Consider the following 18,672-nt stretch of genomic DNA (forward strand, 5'->3'; position numbering starts at 1 on the left):
GGCTCTGTCCGGTTACCGGTGTCCGACGTCTCCCATCTTGCCGCTCCACTCTCGCCTCTCTCTCCCCTCAGGATGGCATTCTCGCAGTCATCTCTCCTTGCGGCTTCCTCCTCACAGTCTAGTTTCTTGCTGTTTAAAACTCTGCTCACCAACCCACGTGCACCAATCACCTCCATCCTCCTCACCTGCGCTCCATTATCCTAATCATGCTCCAGGTGCATTACATTGGGAATGAATGACATCTAGTTTTCGGTTCACTTAGGCCTCAATTGTCACCCTGTGACACTTACACAAAGTGCATTTACCCATAATGCACCATCATGCATGTCCTTTCATGCAATGCAGTTCTTGGAGGTAAATTTCTCAAACAGAAAGCCATTCATCCTGAAGGAATATTTTTGGTTTGCATGAAAATATTACTCATTGTTATATTCTGTGTTTATTGTAGGGGTTTTTAAAATTTAAAGTGGTACACAAAAAATGACCATGTTCCCACCATCATTATGATGGTCACGTATATGTTCTGGTATATATAGGCTCACACTTCCCTTAGTATCTTCATTGAAGGTAAGTTGGAACTAATTGTTCAAACATTGAGTATGGTGTAATCATTAATCATCAATCCATGTGATCAATTGCAGGAAGGAGGAGCAAGATTGAAAGAAAGTGAAATGTGTACCTGAAATCTCTGTAACAATGCAATGATTGTAAATGTCAGTCATGCTAAGCATGCATACTGTAACACTACTGTGACTGTGGTTGTGTGTAAAGTACAAACTCTGAGAACCAGCATGGATTGTAATATTACATTTATATTATTTCATGTACTTGGGAGTGTACTGTAAATACACTTCAAGCATACCTGTTATATATTTACAATACTTCATATGATATACTTTTTACAGACTTAAAATGTTCCAATGTAGTCCAAAGAAGCATGAAGTTAATATACTTTTATTGTACTTCTAGTAACAATAAAATGTTATAGAAGTGTACTCAAGCACACTCTTAATGCCATACGAATGCATGAAAAGCGTGTTTGGAGCATACTTTCAAAAGTATGCTTGTAGTGCACTTAAAGTTGTCCAAAAGCGGTGCCAATTTAGCATCCTCAGTGTGCTGCAAGTGTGCTGAAGTACTGCTTTAGTAGTGCTTCAGCGCACTAATAGTGCAATGAAGCGCACTTTAAATCGCCGAAAATAGTACACTTTGTACTAAGTACGGTCAAAAAAAGTACACTTTAAGTATATGGGTTTTTCACCTGGGTAGCCATGGAGGGTGGAAGGGGACAACCCCCTTCCCATTACGCCTACATAAGACTGCCCCAATATAAATATGAAAGATACCCTTCTAGCCATAGAAAAACTACAATTCACTTCATCACCTTTTCAATAGACAGAGGAGAATCCACATGTAGTATGCAAACGTACATCCACTACAGGTGCACTGGTTGTAATCAAAGTTCTAATGTCCTACTCTAATTTGTGACCATCGGCAATGGTCATGGGCCATGGCAATGTTTTCATGATGTAGTTGATACATTATAGAATTTGGGTTTTGTTTGTTTGTTTCTTTAGAGTGAATATTCAATAGATCAGAATAAATTGAATATGCCTATCTGCACTAAGAACATAAGTCACACATTCCCGTGGCTTTCCACAAATACGAGTACGTGTTACACAACATATTTGTGCTTAACATCCTGTGGCGGTAGACATGTGTGTCAAAGTTCTGCTTCTGATTCATAACAGTTGAATTCTTCACAAAAACACATTTTGTAAAAAGTACAAAAAAGAAATGGAGTGTTGTAAAGGAAACAACTTGTGTCTGAATGTGTCCAACACAAATTAATTAATAGTTGATTTCAGGAGGAAAGAAGTTTGAAACCATTAACATCAACAATGAGACAGTGGAGAGGGTGAGAGGCGTTACCATCTCAGAAGACCTCACCTGGGACAGTCACACACAGCGCATCGTAAAAAAAGGCCAGCAATGTCTGTACAACCTCAGACGATTGATATAGTTTGGTATGAGATCCAAGATCCTGATGTCTTTTTAAAGAGGCACCATTGAGAGCATTCTGACGGGGACCATTATTGCATGGTATTAGCCTGGCCGCGCCAAGGGCGTCTAGATTTCTAGGCTAGCATGGTATGGGAACTGCTCTCAATCAAACAGGAGAGCTCTTCATAGGGTTGTGCGTACAGCACAGAACATATGCGGCAGTGACTTGCCTTCCACACTGGAGCTATTCGAGGGAAGGAGCATCAGGAAGGGAAAACAAATATTGGCTGATCCTAGTCATCCCAACTATGAACTGTTTTCTATATTACCATCTGGGAAATGGTATAGAAGCCTGAAATCTCACACTACCAGTCTCCAAAGTAGTTTCTTCCACTGAACTCATGCTGAAGACAAAAAGGCCTTTGCACTTTTTCCACCTACCCCACCCCACCCCCTCTATCTTTTTTTCTTTTTCTTTTTTTTAATCTTTCTGAGGACACAAAACACAACAAAATGTACTCTTTATATGCTTCAAACCTATAATAAGATGTAATAAACAGATCTTGAATCTTGAAGAATTCTAGCAATTAGCAGGACAATCTGAAAAACAAAACGTTGAGCAATCCTCTCCTCTCCTCCCTCCCTCTTTGAACAAGAGGTAAAATGTAACTTAACCTTTCAAAACACAGCGTTATAAATTTGCTGTTACCAGAACGGCAATGACTGAGTCATAGTGTACTAAAGGCCCTCGGTTATATATCATAGTAGAGTAATACTTTGGTAATTAACCAATCAATGACTATTACAGCGTCCCACTGGTGGTACTGCATGCATTATGGGGCTACGCCACTTCTAGAAGACCCTCTTGTTTGATTCATTTAATGTACTCAGATTTACAGACCATAATATTTTATGTCAACCACTGTCCTTTTCAATGAACCTATAAACAGCTGTGCATAAACTGCGTATAGAAATAAAACAAAGATCATCTGCTTCATTATTCTCTGAGTAACAACTTTGTAAATGGTATCACACTTACGAATTAGAGCTATGCCAAATTCACTATGTAAATGCCCTCTGCTCACTTCATTGCTTCCACTGACAATGGAAGCCTCTTACTTTTGGTTTTAGACAGTAGCCTGCATGATATGAGCTTCACGGTACTGTTGAGTTTTTGTTTAGTGCATTTGAGGGCCCAAAGGCGCTGGAACAGTTTTGAAGTCTTGGTGCAATTTATTTTTCTGCTTTGTTTGTTTTTGCGCTATTACTCCAGTTCAAAGATAAAGGGATCACAATAATAACAGGAACCCATCCTGCTGCATAGGCCCTACAGTATTTGGAGAGATTTTGCTATTGTGAAAAAAAACGTATGCTGTATACAGATCCTGGCCATATAATTAGAATTTCATGGACAAAGGTGATTTATTTCCATAATTTCATCAATGTTTATTTTTTAATTTTATGGATTGTAGTTGCATTGTCCACATCTTGATCTATTCTAGTCATTGATTTATATATATATATATATAGTGTGTATATATATATATATATATATATATATATATATATATATATATATATATATATATATATATATTTCGGCCTTCCAGTTCCAAAAAAACATGAATTGGGGAATTAATATTATCACTGCATGGAACAGTATGCCAACCTTTATCACACAATTAGGCCTAAGTTCTAAAGCCAGTTTTAAAAAACAAGTCAATATATTTTTAGGAAAGAGTAAGAGGGTAGATGTTAATGTTGATACATTGATATTCATTAGCAGGTTGTATTTGACTGTGTAATTTGAATGTCTTTTGCTTAAAGCCTACTGTAATATGTTATTGTATTGTTTTTTGTATGATCTTCAGTTGTAATTTTTAATAGGCCTACTATGATGAACTGATTTCATTGAAGAAAAGGACCCCAACTCTACACACAACTAATGGGGATCCAACAAGGGCAGTCATGGGTGAGTGGGCAGTCATGGGTGAGCGGTTAGGGCGTCAGACTTGCATCCCAGAGGTTGCCGCCAGGTTGGTGGGGGGAGTAATCAACCAGTGCTCTCCCCCATCCTCCTCCATGACTGAGGTACCCTGAGCATGGTACCGTCCCACCGCACTGCTCCCCATGGGGCGCCACTGAGGGCTGCCCCCTTGCACGGGTGAGGCATAAATGCAATTTCGTTGTGTGCAGTGTTCACTTGTGTGCTGTGGAGTGCTGTGTAACAATGGGAGTTGGAGTTTCCCAATGGGCTTTCACTTTTTCACTTTCACTTTCACAAATAAATAAATACATGAATAAATAAATAAATAAATAAATAAATAGATAGGCCTAGTACAGTACATTTGTTTATGAAAAATGTGACCGATGAGATGAGTCAACGAATTATGGCCGATGTGCCTTCATTGCCTAGTGTCTCTTCTCTCCAACTCCAAACAACTTTTGTGAAATTACCCATGCGTAACAAGCTGCCGTGCCAACTGCAAGAATACGTGTTTTGATTTACAGTTGGGTTTGGAACAGGATAGGATAGGCCTATTTGAAATATAGCATTGGCAATCTTAATTATCCTAATTGCCACTCCATGTGACTTCTCTATGACAAAAATCACGTTGATTGTTTGATTCGTTGTAGCTCTAATACACTTGGATTTAGGCCGGCGTAGGCTAATATGATATTGTTGGACATATACAGTACATTTTTTACTTTTGAAATGACAGTCTGACGGCCAGAGGAGGACTGATGCATAGCAGATTAAGGTCACTACACCCCGACACTCAACACTTATATTCTCCCATGCGCGCAAGAGCACGCAAGTGAAACTTTTTAAATAAAGTAAAAGTGTAAATTTAGGGAGTGTTAAATGTAAATGGATCTTAATAAGCTCATTCTCCACTTATGCGCTTTTCTCATTAGGCACCTCAGGAGTAGCCGCTAGCTGCTCTAGGCTAGTCGTTTTCAAAGTGGGCCCGGGGACCCCTGGGGGGCCGCAATAGGGTGCTAGGAGGGCTGCAGCAGGTTGATAGGGAAAGTATATGCCTACCAAAACAAAATAAATAATTGAATTACTAAAGTAAAATAAAATAAACAATAAAAAATAAGCTAAAGCCTTCCTTAATACGCTGCCTCCTGTTTGGGCATGATATAGGCTAAGGGAAGACTGATGGAGGATATAGCCTACTGTGACTGTCATCATTCTTCTTTACAATGTGTTGAGCTTTTTGTAGCATTTTGTGCACCAACTCCATCGAGTTGTGAAAGTAGCTTACAAGAAAAAAATAGGTGCACAGAAATAAATAGTGGCACAACAACTTTGGAGTCTATCGGTAGTCTATGGGGCTCATCATGGTAAAGTTTGGTCTAGGCGCATTCGGCATTGGGTGTGGTAACGTCTCAGAGGTAGCCTAGCGCAGCCAGACCCGTACAGCAAAAAGCTGTACCAGGGTCTAGGAGAGCTGGGCAGCAGTGTGGGCGGGATAAACGGTTGCTTCAGCACTCAACGTCACGCAATTGGATGGCAAACAACCAATCCCCACACACTTCTGTGTAACGTCACAGCTGTCTCGTACACGCGACACGCCCCTTTGTAGTTGAAGCGGCAATTTCGAGCCGTCGTAGCAGTGAATTCGTGTGATGACCACAGCCACAAACAAGTTTCCTAATAAATCGTGTTTTCACTTATACAGTTCAAAAATGCATCGTTTTCAACCACATGGCCCTCCTTGATCAATCAGCGAAATGTCGAGCAATTTGGGGCTTGTTAAATGGTTATATTTATGATTGTTGTCAACATGGCATGTTCGGTGTTAGCTAGCTAGCTGTATACCCATAACTAATACATGGCTAGCCGCTAGGTCGGTAGACCAGGTGGCATTCCCATCTATTTAGTAAGCGACTTACAGACTTTCAAAGCTCCCAAATGTCTCGTTTTTAATGACATGAATCTTATTAGAATTTGGGGCAGGCATATAATACAAGGCTGGATACCTAGCTCTGCTATTGACGACAGGTTAGCTAGCCACTAGCGAGGGCCTCTTTGTAGGTGAAGCGGGCAACTTCCAGCCGTAGTAGCAGTGAATTCGTGTGATGACCACAGCCACAAACATGTTTCCTAATAAATCGTGTTTTCACTTATACAGTTCAAAAATGCCTCGTTTTCAACCACATGACCCTCCTTGATCAATCAGTAAAATGTCGAGCAATTTGGGGCTTGTTAAATGGTTATATTTATGATTGTTGTCAACATGTCATGTTCGGCGTTAGCTAGCCAGCTACCCACAACTTTCCCGGATTGTCGCTCCCAACGCAGGACGCTCCCCGGTCAGCTCGCTCCCACTATCCAGACTATCGATCCCACCGCCATATAACGGAGCTAGTTATCTTTTTGATGTTAGTTTTTTGTTTCTAACCCTAGTTTTTTTTTCTAAGACTAACCCTAACCTGGATACCTAGGTCTGTGTTGTTGACGACAGGTTAGCTAGCCACTAGCTTGGTAGACTCGGTGTCATTCCCATCTATTTAGTAAGCTACTCAAAGACTTCCAAAGCTCCCAAATGTCTCGTTTTTAATGGCATGTGTCTTGTTAGAAATTGGGGCAGCAATTTCATTCTACACCTACAGTAGTGGTCTGATAATAACGTGTGACTATCTGGTTCTGTAAAATGCTCAACTTAGCTTACCGAGCTAGTTTAAAACATCGAATGATCAAATGGTAATGTGTTGAGGTCTATTTGTGCCCCATACGTTCATGGTGTATTATTACATCAATCCATGTCAGCCACGAAATGTATTATCATCCAGGCTTTTTAAATTAAGTAAACACTTTCGTGCTGTACGTAGCACGGACGGACACCATGCTTCTTCTTAGAAAGTTTCCTGTTTACTAGGTAGCCCGGCCCCCCTCGCGATTTGATTGGCCCTGTCATCGGATAACTTTCAGCCTCGCAAAACGACCGGGGTCCGCTAGACTGCCCCCGGGAGCAAATTCAATTTGCGGTCGCTAGGGGCGTCTAGATTTCTAGGCTATCTCAGAGGGGAATCTTGGAAAGATCAAGGCGTGTGGGGAAAAAAAGACGCGACAACAGAACAATTCCGCTCTAATTAGGCCTAAGCAAAATAGCATCTGTTCTGAAAGAAACGCATATGCCTAGGACTAGGTAAAATAGGCCTGCCCAAAAACACAAAGGCTGGTGGGACAATGTTACAACTTTCTATAGGAGAAAGGCGTCGTGGCCACATATATTTTTCCCGTTATCCGCGCGCCTTGTAGTCTAGGCCTATCCCTTAGGCTACGTAACATCGCTTATCAGACATTCTCTAAATGCTCAACACATTCGCCTTGTAAGGAGGTTAGTTCATTTAGTTCGACTATACATCCGATTCAAATGCCCGTATCACAAAAATACTTACTTAACTGTTTCTCAAACTTCTTTTCTCAAACGGCACTGCAGTGTTTCACCAAAGGCTGTTGTTCTTTCGATTTCGAACAGTTCTGGAATGCTTCCCAGCTCCCGTCCTCACTTGCTCCCTTGCCACCTTGTGGCCTCGTGGTGACGTCAATGACGACAGAAGTTGAATTCAATTCAATGTATTATCAAAAATCAATTCTAATGTTATTTCCCATTTGCAATCGGAATGGTGAATGAAGAACAGTCTCCCAAAACTTGTTGTGGCTATAGGCGGACAGCGGGGAAACTTTGGCTACTTGTTTCCTCCACGGAGGCGGGGCGTCAGCAAAACGCGAGGCCACAAGCACAAGTGGAGGACGGGAGTCTGCATATTGGAAAGCATATTATGAACTTGTACAACCAACAAATGATGACGTCTTGCCTAGGGTGACCAAACGTCCGTATTTTCCGGGACATGTCCTGATTTTGCGACCTGTCCTGGGCGTCCCGGGATATTTCATGAAATTATAGAAATGTCCTGTTTTTTGTCTGATTGAAACTAAAACCCCATGTAGCTAACATAAAAAAACGTTTTACTGGCCTGTATTTAAAACAAGTTCTGATGTCATCACCATTGTTTATAAGGACAGCTGGGGAACTCGATTTCAACCCTTTCTTTTATCCGTAGCCTGTTGCGCTTCTCATTTGTGCGAAGGCTCGAATGCATTGGCTACACTACGCACCTGTAGCAAGACAACGCAAGAATAGCATGGTGGCGTAAAGTGACAGCAAACTATAACCACACGGCATGTGCACTAGCCTATTTAGATTCTAGCGTGTGTCTCTGACTTTTTTTTTAAATGAAGGGACTAGACAGAAAACCATTCGAGCACTTCTGCCAGCAACATGCCGAAATGCAAACGTTCATCATCGGTGAGTTACTTGGAAAAATCCCTGAATATTGTTCGGAATCGGGACAGAGTGTGCGCTCCGCAAATCACAGTTCCAATCGGTAGCTCAACAGATAAATATTCATCGTGAGTTTTTTTTTAAATCTGACGTCTTCTCAAGCAAACAAAAAATAACAATTAAAACATCCCCTGCCCAAAGTCATGCCGATGATGAGAATCTCGCTACAAGGTGCGCGCTCCCTGTCACACATGTAAATGGACAGTAGAAACCGCGCGGGCACCAAAGTCACTCCTGCTCATTCCGAGCCAGTATGTTCCAATAACGATAGCAAAGTAACGTCCACGTAGTATGTGTGTGTTTTTTTTATTATTGACATAGGCCTACAAAATGCCTCTTTAATACACATTCATTAGCGTCAGTCATGCGGCTGGGCTTTATCCTTACTCTATGATCTTGAATGCTGTTTTAACAATGTGCCAATTTCCATAGTCAAACTTGCGACGAAACACTTCACATAACATGTAGCCTCTGTAAATAGCCTCTGTAAATAGCGCATCTACGCACTTATCTGCGCCCGTGTCTATAGTCGACTTAAGATTAAAAAAAAATAATAATTATAGAAAAGTCCTTAGATGTACCTTACCCTTAAATGACAGCTCGTTGGTGGACATGTCACAGGGGTGACTGGATCAGTGGGGGAGGGGACCAAAAAAAATAACAACTTTGGACCAGCCAACAGGATTGTTTTTAATGCACTGTGATTGACTATGGGTTACAGGTGTGGAGAAGGACTGAGGTTGATTGCAATTGGAGCAGAGGGGTTGGAGAAACACTTTTTAATCTGCAGGTGTGCAGAGATGGAGAGGAACGCCGGGGGGAAGAGGACGCAGCGAGAGGTGGCGAGCGAGCACCAGAGGAGGAGACGGCCGCAGATGGGCAAAGCAGCTGCCGGACGGAGGGCATGCCATGCCGGTAGCCGGCCGGAGCCAGGATGGAGGCGGAACCGTATCGAAGAGGTCCTAAGGATCTGAACCTGGCAACCTGCAGGGATACCAAGGGAGCGCAACCTCGGCGCAGGAGTGGATGCCACGACACAACTGAAAGTTAAGTGATTGTGAATTCCGTAGCCTGGACTCATGTGTTTATACTGTGGCACTTCAAGTTGAAGCTCAACCCTCCTTCCTGGACGGGCAAGCTGCGCCTGGCCCTAGCTCTCCTCCTCACTCTCCCTTGCTCGCGCGCTCTTGCTTCTCTCCCCCCACGACTGGGCCCTCACATTAAGACTCTTTTACCCACCGCCATAAGCGGAGCTCACCGATGTTCCACCAGCGCGGATGGCTGGTCTTTTGATTTGCTATGTCGTGGTGTGCCGCACTTCTGTGTGAACAAACTCTTCACTTATTTGCTGTGCCAACGGGTTGCTGTGTAGCGTGTACAACTGGTGATTATTAACTGGGAAGCGTCTGCACTGGCTGTATAATAGTGACTCTGCATTTTGGTGATAATACAACAACTTGCGAGGCCCGCCCACTGATAATGACTCTCCTCTGCTCCCCAGCCTGACTATGGCGAAGCGATGGCTCTACCCCCGCCATGGAGAGACTGTCGCTCCTGATGAGCCACTTGGATAAGGACTTGCTGAACTATGGGGAGCGGGTGGGATCGTGAATCGAAGGAGAGACTGGTGAACTATGGGGAGAACATGGGATTTGGGGTCAAATGAATAAATGCATCAATCCTGTTTAAAACCCAATTCTTGTGTCTTGGTCTGCTTGGTGGTGTACAGTCAACTCCTCAGGGTAATGGTTGGTAAACGGGGGTGCCGCTTATAAACGCGTGCACCCCCTACCTGTGAAAGACATGAGAGAGAAGGTGTGTAGGCGCCTGTCTCCACTGACGGAGACGATAGCTGGATAAAATCATCCACTAACTTTATAACAGCGCTATTAACGCTATGAATGTATAATTCCGTTTAGCACAGTCCTCATTAATAAACAAATTATATATATTTTTTAAATCACAGAAACATCCTTACAGTTTGAATGACAGCTCGACGATGGACAGAGAGCATGCTGAATCTCGCCTGTCATTTCTACCGTATGTCACGGGGTGACGAGGTCTGGTGGGAACTAAACCGCTCTTAGTTCTTTAGTGCAGGTGCTGAGACACAGCTGAGCGGAGAAACGAGAGAGAGAGAGAGAGAGAGAGAGAGAGAGAGAGAGAGAGAGAGAGAGAGAGAGATAGGGAGAAAGAAGGAGAGAGGGAGAAGAGAGGTGAGAGAGAGAAGGAGAGAGGGAGGAGAGAGGGAGACAAGAGATGAGAGAGAAGTAGAGAAGGAGAAGAGAGATGAGAGAGAAGGAGAGAGGGAGGAGAGAGATGAGAGAGAAGTAGAGAGGAAGAGAGGAGAGAGGGAGAAGAGAGATGAGAGAGGGAGAGAGAAAGAGACACAGCAGAACAGAGTAGAGAGATGAGAAAGAGAGAGACGAGAGGGAGAGAGAGATGAGATGAGAGAGGGAAAGAGAGAGAACGGACGAGATGAGACACGACACGACAGACGCCGCAGGACAGGTGAGAGGGGGACGTCTGAACTTGCCTGGTTACCAGCAGACCACAAGAGAGAACGGTTGTGTAAGGTTCTTAACCTTTTTTTCTAAATGCACCCCCTTACCTGTGCCCAAGACGTGCCGCGCACCCCCAACCCAGACTTCTACACGTGTATACACACTAAAAAAATATTTAAGTGATGAATTACAATGATTGTTGCTTGAGACATTAATCAATACCTTAATGACTTTACATGGGGACCAAAACATGTTTTAATTTGGTTTTGATTTGGTCTAATTATAATGTTCGCAAGCAGAATTTTGGTCACCACCTCAACAGAAACAAAATTCTGTGCACCCCCTGAAATCTCTGGCGCACCCCCCGGGGGTGCCCGCACCCCAGGTTAAGAACCACTGCTGTAAGGCAGCATAGTCACAACATGTTGTGTAAGGCAGCATAGTCTGACCCGGTATCCGGACGAGGATGGGCCTGCATGGGGCACATTGGGATCATGGAGCAGGACTGCACTGGGGGAGAAATAGGGCCCCCCCCCGGCAATTTTGGCTTAAAGGGGCCTCTCACCGGTGGGCCCTGCACCCTCGTGGGCCCCTGTTTTCAGATATGTAGCCTAATGCCCACTATGCCAGAGGGATAACCATTTTATTTGAAGCCTCTCTCCTGGTAGAGCACTGTTGGCGTTGCTCTCTCTCATCTCTCTCTTTCTCTCTGTTGCTTTTTCTCTATCTCCACCCCTCGCTCTCCTCGGGCCCCTGCCTTGACACAATGACTATAAACCCCTTTAATAATAATACATCTAGCAGTGATCGCCATTCTTATTTGCTCACTGTGTATGAAGAGATTGCAGAGAGTGCAGTTCCATTTGTGGCCTGTGCCTTGATGCTTGCACATGCATTACCAGAAAATGGACACCCTGTGTATGTATATAATAATAATAACAATAACAATAACAATAACAATATTAATAATAATAATAATAATAATACACTCAAAGTCGCGTTATACTGTAAATAAACATATATATAATAATATAATATAATATAATATAATATAATATAATATGTCTGCACTTGCTTTTAATCTTGTAATCTCCTTTTAATCTTGTTTTATGTTTATTATTTTATGGTTTTTATTGTGTAATTTTATCTCTTCATCCATATTAATCTGTTCTGTTTTGTCTGTGTCCTGTCTGTAAATGTAATTGTGATGTGTGCTGCTGCCTTGGCCAGGGCTCACTTGTAAAAGAGAATTTTATTCTCAATGTGATTTTATCCCTGGTTAAATAAAGCTAAAAATAATAATAATAATAATAATATAATATAAACTTGAGTAGTGACTGTGGCATCTTGGAAGCGGCTGGTTGGTTTTGCTGGCTGGTATTGCTTTCCCTCTTCTCCCCAGCCTGATACTGCATGTGTGACTAATGCACTGGGGGGCCCGAGCAACTGGGGAGGGTCACCTACAACCTCTCGGAGTGCTCAGCGCACTCACAAATAGGCCTACTTTAAAACAACTTGCTCAGCGCACTCACAAATAGGCCTACTTTAAAACAACTTGCTCAGCGCACTCACAAATAGGCCTACTTTGAAACAACTTGCACAGCCAGAGCTGAAGCGTTTGAGAATACAATAAAGCAATAAAGTTTACTTGAGGTATTTACTGTCTGAAAGCAGCACAGAGACTAACTTGGACGCATCTAGAATCTTCGTTTTGAGTCCCAACATTGTGATTATTTAATTTTCTGTAGATGATGTGCATGGTTTCTACAGCATTATCGCTTAGATACCGTCAGCATTCCACATGAAGTCTCTATGCACGTCTAACTTAGTCGCAGCTTGACGCCTGTCCAGTTCAACTGAATTAATGGTCACCCCATCAGCCAATCAGAAAAGAGAATTCTATGTGTGATCACCAAACACGTGAAAACAGGTCTGACTGACAGTTGTCTCTTTTTATTGGTTCTGACATACACCCGTCAGATTAAAAAAGAAAAAAAAAGAAAAAACAAACAAATAATAAACAAAAGATAAGTACGAGAGAGTTACACACTTCAAGTTACTTCCATGACTTCATGACATATCTTGTGCAATCACTAGGAGGCGACCAAGAGCTCTGTGGACGAGACAGAATTCAACAGAGAAGAAGAAGAGGAAGAAGAAGAAGAGGAAGAAGAAGAGGAGGAGGAAGAAGAGGAGGAGGAAGAACAAGGAAGAGGAGGAGGAAGAAGAAGAGGAGGAAGAAGAGGACGAGGAAGAACAAGGAAGAGGAGGAGGAAGAAGAGGAGGAGGAAGAAGAATAAAGAAGAAGAGTAAGAAGAGGACAAGGAGGAAGAAGAGGAAGAAGAAGAAGAAAAAGAGGAGGAAGAAGAAGAGGAGGAAGAAGAGGAAGAAGAAGAAGAAAAAGAGGAGGAAGAAGAAGAAAAAGAGGAGGAAGAAGAAGAAGAAAGAAGAAGAGGAAGAAGAAGAAGAGGAGGAAGAAGAGTAAGAGTAAGTGCATTATTCATTTATTTACTTATTTATTTATTTATTCATTTATTTCAACTAGGACTCGATCACGGTCGCCATAGCTACCCCACAGGATGTTGAGGCGTCGACATAGTTACACTTTCTACAATTCAACAAAAAAATATAATAACCGATATGTACAATTATTGTATTCAAAATACAAAAAAAAATGAAATCAAAGAAAATCAAAATAAAAACAACCAATACACAGTCCACCAAGTGTCTTTGTAAAAGACGTACGAGCTAGTCAGGCTAGTCAGGGCCGTATCTGGGCCTCGTGTGAGCCGCATCCGGGCCAAGTCAGGGGAGTGGTTCTCGACAACGTTGTTGCTAACTTATTTAGCCTCTTACTTGGTTGCAATGCAATTTCCCATTGGACACCTAGTAAGTTTCTAGCTGGTTAGCAACGTTGTGTTTGAGAAATGGGGTCCAGGCTTGCCAGGTCATGTCAGGACTTCACTATCGTACACACCTCATCTGGGCCTCGTCTGGGCCGCATCTGGGCTGCATCTGGCTCTTCAGGTCATGTGAGTGGGAGGGGACTTGACTAATGTTTTACTTCACAGCAGGCCACACAGCAGACCTCCCCACTGCACGTACTGTCACACACTCTTACACTGCATGCACCGCATCTCAGCCTCCACTGGGCCGGGCCCGGGCCGCACCTAGGCCTCGGCTGGACCGGGTCTGGGCCGCATGTCAGCCTCGCCTGGGTGCCGCCATCTTGAGCCTGCATTGTGATATTTCTCAGAGATGTTCAGCGAAGAGGCTGTAAACTACGGACACCTCCGGGCCGGCTCTGGGCCTCGCCTGAACCGGGTCCGGGCTACCCACAGGGAGATGCTTTCATTTCTACTACTGCTGTTACTCTGATGCTGTGGTCATGTGTGTGTGTGTGTGTGTGTGTGTGTGTGTGTGTGTGTGTGTGTGTGTGTGTGTGTGTGTGTGTGCTTGATCGGCTGCTGTTGTTGTTTCTTTGAGGGTATGTGTGTGTGTGTGTGCGTGTGCGTGTGTGAGAGAGAGAGAAAGTTCTTATTACATTACAAACAACGTGACGGACGAATACAAAAGTGGCCGACGAGTTTTAAAAGATTGTGGAGTGTTCTCTTCAGTCATAAACAATGGGCTTGCCATGGGGTTGTCATGGGAACACTTGTTGCCATGGGGACAGCTATGCAGTCTCAAAAGCCATCAGGTGACACTTCTCCTCAAGATGACACATCTCTCCATGGTGACAATTGTCAAGGTGACCGTTGTGTGTCCATGGTGACAGTTCTTTATCCCTCAGACCATTACAGTCAAATGTAGAGCAGCACGAACGTGAAGGTTTGTTCGGTGGCAAGAAACACACACACACACACACACGCACACACACACACACACACACACACACACACACACACACACACACACACACACACACACGCACACGCACACGCGCACACGCACACGCACACGCACACGCACACACGCACACCTCCAGAAGTCAGTGCATGATGAATAAAAAACGAACATGAACAATCGGACACAGACACAGACACAGACACCCCTTCCAGGCTGATTAGAACACCTCCTCGTCCTCTATTATCAGGGTACTATGTGATGTCCGCACCGCATGTCTGATTAGAACACCTCCTCTGATATCAGGGTATGTGATGTCCGCACCGCATGTCTGCCCCTCAGTCGCCACCTTTTCTCTATTCTACCATTTCTTAGCAGTCACCATAGTAACCGACCTCTTAGCCGGGTTAAAATCACTGTTAGCTGAGCTCGGCTACGTGGCTAATGGCTAACAGTCTAACAACTGTGGTTAGCGTTAGCTGATGTCGGCTACATGGCTAACGGCTAACAGTCTAGCACAGGGATGTCAAATTTGGCCCGCAGTCATTTTATTTGGCCTGCGAGATCATTTCAAATGTGTATTACAGTTGGCCCAAATACACCATTAATGTATAGCGTAACACAACTTGAACATGAAATTTCCTGTGTCACAGGATGGGTAGACACATTTGAACAGACAAATATGATGGGAAAAGAGTGTATGTGAAATTTAACTATGAGTATGAAGTGCATTCATGCCACTTTCAGTCCATTTTTTAAAAATAACTCAGTTCAGCCCGCGACTTCATTCCAGACTTTGATTTGGGCCCTTAGTCAATTTGAGTTGGACACCCCTGGTCTGGCAGCTGCAGCTTTAGTGTTTTAATGACTGCATTCAGATCTTAACCTACAACTGTTAGCCACTGTGCCTCACCCTGCCACACACGCTAGCTAATTAGCGTCAAACCACTTTAAACTCACAGCTTAGCTGCTGGTGCATGTTATCCAGACAGCTGTGTTTCACTGCTAACGGTACTGCTAGCTCTGTCGAAAGTTTGTGCTAACGCAGCTGCTAATCTGTGCTAGCTAGCCCGTCCGAACATGAGTCTAGGCTGACGTTAGCTCTGCAGCTAGTCTGAGCTAGCTAGCCCGTCCGGACATGAGTCTAGGCTGACGTTAGCTCTGCAGCTAGTCTGAGCTAGCTAGCCCGTCCGGACATGAGTCTAGGCTGACGTTAGCTCTGCAGCTAGGCTGAGCTAGCTAGCCCGTCCGGACATGAGTCTAGGCTGACGTTAGCTCTGCAGCTAGTCTGTGCTAGCTAGCCCGTCTGGACATGAGTCTAGGCTGACGTTAGCGCTGCAGCTAGTCTGAGCTAGCTAGCCCGTCCGGACGTGAGTCTCGGCTGACGTTAGCTCTGCAGCTAGTCTGTGCTAGCTAGCCCGTCCGGACATGAGTCTAGGCTGACGTTAGCTCTGCAGCTAGTCTGACAGGACAAAATGGCCATATGGGTCTAGTGTATGTTGTGAGCGCGTGTGTGTATAAAGGCAGAAGGAGACTGTGTGCTGTAGATAGAGAAAGAAAGCCTTTTAGCCTTTTACACACACACACATCCACACACACACACACACACACACACACACACATATATACACACACACACACACACACACATGCAAACACACACACAGTAGAAGAGGGTGGAGGCCATGACAGACATGTTGATGATGGTGGTGATGATGATGGTGATGGTGATGGTGATGACAGTGATGGTGATGATGATGACAGAAAAAGATTATGATGATGATGGATGATGATGACTGAGATGATGGTGATGATGATGACGAAGATGATGGTGATGATGATGACGAAGATGTTGATGATGATGGTGATGGTGACGATGATGTAAGGTCTGAGGAGTTTTCACATCCAGGTAGCTGCTGCCCTGTGCTGTGCCGCAATGTGTGTGTGTCGTGTGTGTGTGTGTGTGTGTGTGTGTGTGTGTGTGTGTGTGTGTGTGTCGTGTGTGTGTGTGTGTGTGTGTGTGTGTGTGTGTGTGTGTGTGTGTGTGTGTGTTGTTCTTGAGCTCATATAAAACAGTTTAAAAAGTGCAGATGAATGAGTCTGGGGGTCAGGAGAGGTCAGATGGAGCGGTGTGAGGGTCCGCCAGTGATGTGAGAGTGTGTGTGTGTGTGTGTGTGTGTGTGTGTGAGTGTCCATGTGTGTCCGTGAGTGTGTGGGGTTTCAGGAGGTCTCTCAGAGGGTGTGTTTCATAGAGGGGAGGGGCATGGTTTCAGGAGAGGGGCATGGTTTCAGGAGAGGGGCGTGGTTTCAGGAGAGGGGGTGTGGTTTCAGGCCACAGAAGTTTGGAGTTCTTCTTTCCAGTCTCAATATTCAATAACCACATGAATGTCGCACCGCACTCTGTGTGTAGGTGTGTGAATGTGTGTATTTATTTCGCACCGCACTCTGTGTGTGTGTGTGTGTGTGTGTGTGTGTGTGTGTGTGTGTTTGTGTGTATTTCACAAGTCTTTTCAGTCTGTTCATATTGTCCAAAGTGCCAGTGTGTGTGTGTGTGTGTGTGTGTGTGTATGTGTGTGTGTGTGTGCTCTCTCCACAATGTTCCCGCCCCTTTTCTCCTCCTCCAGCCAACAAGGGGGCCAGGGCTACCAAACACATTGACCAATCAGAATGCATTAAGGCAGATCAGCCAATGAGAAGGCAGAGAGGACACCAATCCACCAATCAGGAGAGACGTGGGCGGGAACAGGACGCTAAATCCACCAATGGGAACGCGGCAGCCTCCTCACACAGCAGACACCTGCTCGTCTTCTGCAAAACAAAAACGACAAAATACAAAAATCACAAAAACGACAAAATACAAAAATCACAAAAACGACAAAATACAAAAATCACAAAAACGACAAAATACAACGGAGAGTTACTGCAGGCACGCACGCACGCACGCACGCACGCACGCAAGGGAGAATGATACCCGGCATCAGTCCGTGCGTACTTCACGTGCGCTAGTGGTGTCGTGTTTTACTGACGCGGCACAAGTCTACCAACAGCGACCAGGAAGTGGTGGACAGAAAGAGCAGATGACTAGAGTTGTCTAGAGCAGTGGTTCCCAACCTTTTTCTTAAGGGACCCATGTTTTTACTATTGTAAGCTTTGGTGACCCAACCACGCGCGCGCCCGCACGAGACGGAGTCACAAGATGCCCTCTGTTTCCTGTGAAAACTAATTTAGTTATTTTATTCCTCAATTCGTGTTTGGTCAAATATAGAATAAATGTTTAATGTAGCACTTACAATTTGTTGATTCTATGCATTTATTAGTTAAATGCTTTGTCTTTTATTCAACATGGGCTATATATATTTAAAATGAAACCCCTTAAAATCAAGAGGGCTCCGCGACCCCGTGTGGATCTTTGGCCACCCATGAGGTGGGTCCCGACCCATAGGTTGGGAACCACTGGTCTAGAGCAGAGAAGCCCACACAGATACTGGACTACACAAGGAACTCTACATCATTTTGAGAATAGTATAATGTCTTGAAGCTATCTTATATTCTTCCTTAAATTTGTACAGGGTTTTTTTTGACTTTGTTCAGTAAAAGCACGTTGTGTTTGGCGATCTATTTGTAAAACTCTGCAGCCAGAAGAACACTCTCACATGGCTCTCACAAAACTCTGTGCTTTTATTGCCATAGGTCAGTGTTTCTCAAAGTGGGGCGTAAGCCCCCCTGGAGGGCGCACGGAGGCATCTCAGGGGGGGCGTGTGACATCTGATTTTGGGGGCTTTCCCCCCAAGGAAATTATTTCCTGTCTCGCCAATGAGTCAATAAGTTTAAAGCCCTCACCAACATCATATTATTAGTTGTCATGAATTCGAATAGCATATGAAATTAACACACATCTGTATTAGACTGCAGTCCCTCTTTGTTTAATCTCACAGCGATTGCAAAATCAGTCTGCACGA

At 44.0% G+C, this 18,672-nt stretch overlaps 2 protein-coding genes across 2 annotated transcripts in view; both read right to left on the reverse strand.

Moving 5' to 3' along the window:
- LOC134442946 (NACHT, LRR and PYD domains-containing protein 3-like) overlaps positions 1-7,480 on the reverse strand; it is a 59,556-nt gene extending 52,076 nt beyond the window's left edge. The window contains exon 1 of the mRNA XM_063192904.1: positions 7,417-7,480. The gene's annotated coding sequence lies outside the window, so the exon portion shown is untranslated. The remainder of the gene's footprint in view (positions 1-7,416) is intronic.
- Positions 7,481-16,704: 9,224 nt separating this feature from the next.
- LOC134442970 (rap guanine nucleotide exchange factor 2-like) overlaps positions 16,705-18,672 on the reverse strand; it is a 117,883-nt gene continuing 115,915 nt past the window's right edge. The window contains exon 34 of the mRNA XM_063192923.1: positions 16,705-17,521. Within this exon, the coding sequence (XP_063048993.1) occupies positions 17,496-17,521 (26 nt within the window). The 3' untranslated portion in view covers positions 16,705-17,495. The remainder of the gene's footprint in view (positions 17,522-18,672) is intronic.

Source organism: Engraulis encrasicolus, unplaced genomic scaffold (genome assembly GCF_034702125.1).
Source record: "Engraulis encrasicolus isolate BLACKSEA-1 unplaced genomic scaffold, IST_EnEncr_1.0 scaffold_26_np1212, whole genome shotgun sequence".
NCBI lineage: Eukaryota > Metazoa > Chordata > Actinopteri > Clupeiformes > Engraulidae > Engraulis > Engraulis encrasicolus.